The 2,871-nt window shown below is 59.6% G+C and overlaps 1 protein-coding gene across 1 annotated transcript in view; it reads right to left on the bottom strand.

The window, feature by feature from the left end:
• MGAT5B (mannosyl (alpha-1,6-)-glycoprotein beta-1,6-N-acetyl-glucosaminyltransferase, isozyme B) overlaps positions 1-2,871 on the bottom strand; it is a 65,781-nt gene that overhangs the window by 38,543 nt on the left and 24,367 nt on the right. Inside the window, exons 7-9 of the mRNA XM_010856513.1 lie at positions 1,755-1,925; positions 887-1,051; positions 27-196 (exon numbers count right to left, since the gene is read on the bottom strand). Of these exons, the coding sequence (XP_010854815.1) occupies positions 27-196; positions 887-1,051; positions 1,755-1,925 (506 nt within the window). The remainder of the gene's footprint in view (positions 1-26; positions 197-886; positions 1,052-1,754; positions 1,926-2,871) is intronic.

Here is a 2,871-nt window from a genome sequence, read left to right as displayed (position 1 = left end):
CCCTTCCTTTCCTCCCCCGCACTCACCTCTGCAGCTCCTTCAGGGACACTGTGATCCGGAGGCCGTGGCCCAGGACATAGAGAGCAGCCAGGATGTCTGCCCACTGCACCATCTCCCCCAGAGGCCCGCCCTTCAGCACCCGCGGGCTGAACACGTCCCCAGACTCCTCGGTCAGGAAGCCGATGTGGACGAGGATCTGGTGGGGTCGGGGGTGGGGAGACACAGAGGGTCAGCTTGGAGGAGCAGCAGCCCCCGGCCCAGCCACCCCCAGGGACACCCGGCCAGCGGAAGACACGGTCTCCCTCCCGGCTGTGCTTTCTGGCACCAGGGCACAGCGAAGGGACCAAGAGGCAGGATGACCTCGCTGGAGACACAGGTGAACAGGACGGTCACATCCTGCCCTGAAGGCGCTTATGGTCCAGATGAAAGAGGCAGACAACAGTAAACACAGACAAGAGGTAACTCATGAAATGACAAGGACTCTGAAAGAAATAAACAGGGTGAATGAGAGAGTCAGGTAAGTATTTATTGCATGGATGGATGGATGGACAGACAGATGAAGGAAACAAGGGGCCGAGGAACTCCCCCAAACAGGCTACGTTATTCCCAGCATTCCAGGCAAATGACAGGACTTTTCTGCCTGACGAGAACAAGACGCCCACAGAATGTAGGACTCCTAAAGGGGAGAGGGTGTCACTCTGCCCCAAACTTGAAAAGCGTTGACCGACACATGCATCTATCCTGACTCTGCCGCTGCACCACCCCAGCTCAAATTCAAATAAACACAATAAAAGTCTTTTAAGGGTAGACCCAGGGTGCCCTTGGCAGCCTGAGGCCCCGGGCTCACTAAGCTCAGCTCCTTGAACGCACTGGGAGGATGAGGTACCTGCTTCTGGTCCCTCCGGACGCCCCCCAGTTTCTGCGCCAGGCGCTGGGCAGCCAGTGCCCACTGGGCTGTGAACCGCTTGGTGCGTTTCTTCATGAAGATTAGCGATTCCTTCCCGCTGCCCATCAGCTCCAGGAGGTGGGACAGATTGCTCCGGAAAACTGCCTGGAGTGGGGGGTCCAGACCATAGTTCTCTAACTTCCGGCCAGCAGCTACATCACCACCATCACCCGCCGCCCAGGGTATCTTCCCTGTGAGGTTGGGTCTGTCCTAGCTCTTCCCATGAGCCCCGCTCTCATCCCCCCAACATTCACTCCCCAGCTGCGTCGGTCTGTCCCAGCCCAGCTCCAGTCAGCCACCGGTCCTGGGCCCTTCAGGAGGGGGTCAGCTGTGACCTGTTCCCAGGATCCCAGCTCTGACAAGGAGGCAGTGAGGTCGTGGTCAGAGCCGGGGCTCCAAGGGCAGAGAAGCCAGGCTGCCTTTCAGCAGAGCCAGAGTATCTGTATGCCTTAACGAAGTTAACTCAGCTCTCCAGACCTCAGATCTGTCATCTGTTAAATAAGACTGTGTAAGGACTGCTGCGAGATTTAAGTACAAATAAAGTGTCTGCCACACAGGAAGCCTTCAATGAGTGACAGCTATTATTACTATTATTCCAGTCCATTAAGGGAGGTGCCTCCAGGGCCCCAGCCTGCCCCTCAAGTAGTTTCAGCTTCGCAGCATCCCGCAGGAGTTGGGACAGGCACCTGCAGGCTGGCAGGCCAGGACCAGCCCACCCACCAGGCAGAGCCAACTGGCCTTATCTTACCCAGGGGCAAAGTGTCCCCTTCTGTCCCCCAAGCATGACCCAGCCACCTCCCATGCCTACCTGGACCTTGGGGAGGGGCTTGGGAGCCCTCCGGGTGGCCGTCTGGTTCCTCCAGGGCAGCGGGGGGCAGAACCACTCGACCTCACTGAGGTAGATGAGGAAGGAGCACTCGGTCCCGTCCACCCCGAAGAAGGCGTAGCAAGGGTCAGAGGTCCAGCGGGCGCGCATCCACTGTGGAGAGGGCCAGCCTGCGCCAGGGGGCCAGTGCCAGTCCCTCATGTGCCCTCAGGGCCCCTGTGCGTGCATGTCCTTGGGGACCCCCAGGTCCCCCAGGAGAGGGTCCCTGGGGCCCATCCTAAAGGTGCAGCAGGGCCAGAAGCAGAGAAGAGAGACTGGACCAGGGTCCCAGGACCCAGCCCTGTGTCTCGGCCACTGAGAAACTCAGGGAAGGCCAGACTGGACCACCACCCGCCAGGCCCAGAAAGAGAAGGACCCGGCGGGAACGAGGCCAGGTCAGGACACATGCAGTCAAACAGCGGAGGTGCAGCAGCTGCAGGCCTGGCGGGGCCTCATCATTTGTTCTCCATCCACAACCAAGAGCCGGGTTCGGCTGATGCCTAGGTCAGGTCGCAGGGCTGTGGCCAGGGCAGGACTCATCCACAGTGGCCCCCATGTGGTCCCCAAGAAAGGGTCTGCAGTGCTACTGCCCCCCACTCTTAGGGATTTCAGCACCAGTGAGGGGCTGGCTTTTATGCCTGTGAACTGGCTCCCCAGATAGACAGGCTCCATGCAACCGGGGTTGGGGGGGTCACCCTGGGCAGTGGGGAGGGATTCTCTCAGTCCAGCTGGGCTAGAAGGGATGCGGAGAGAGAATGAGGTCCACTCCTTGTGTGAAATTGAATCAGACTGCTGGGGGTGGCATATGTAGCTTGTCTGCTGTAAGACAGTACTGAAAACCCCAAAATATGACCCGTTCTGGGAAATTCAGTTGGTGGGCCAGGCAGAGAAGCAGTTCCTCTGGGGCTGGCCTCTGCTAGCCAGTGCCAGTGTGAAGGCAGAGAGCCCCTTGGTGGTGGATATTGCAGCTAGCAGAACCCCAGAGCTAATCTGGGCCACAGCCCCTGCGGAGGGGCTTCTCCTGGTCACCCCACCCCCACCCCTCAGCCCCAAGCCTCAC

Source organism: Bison bison, unplaced genomic scaffold, assembly GCF_000754665.1.
Source record: "Bison bison bison isolate TAMUID 2011002044 unplaced genomic scaffold, Bison_UMD1.0 scf7180017864371, whole genome shotgun sequence".
NCBI classification, from domain to species: Eukaryota; Metazoa; Chordata; class Mammalia; order Artiodactyla; family Bovidae; genus Bison; species Bison bison.
The sequence above is the reverse complement of the archived record's forward strand: the minus strand, read 5'-3'. Positions and strand labels throughout refer to the sequence as shown.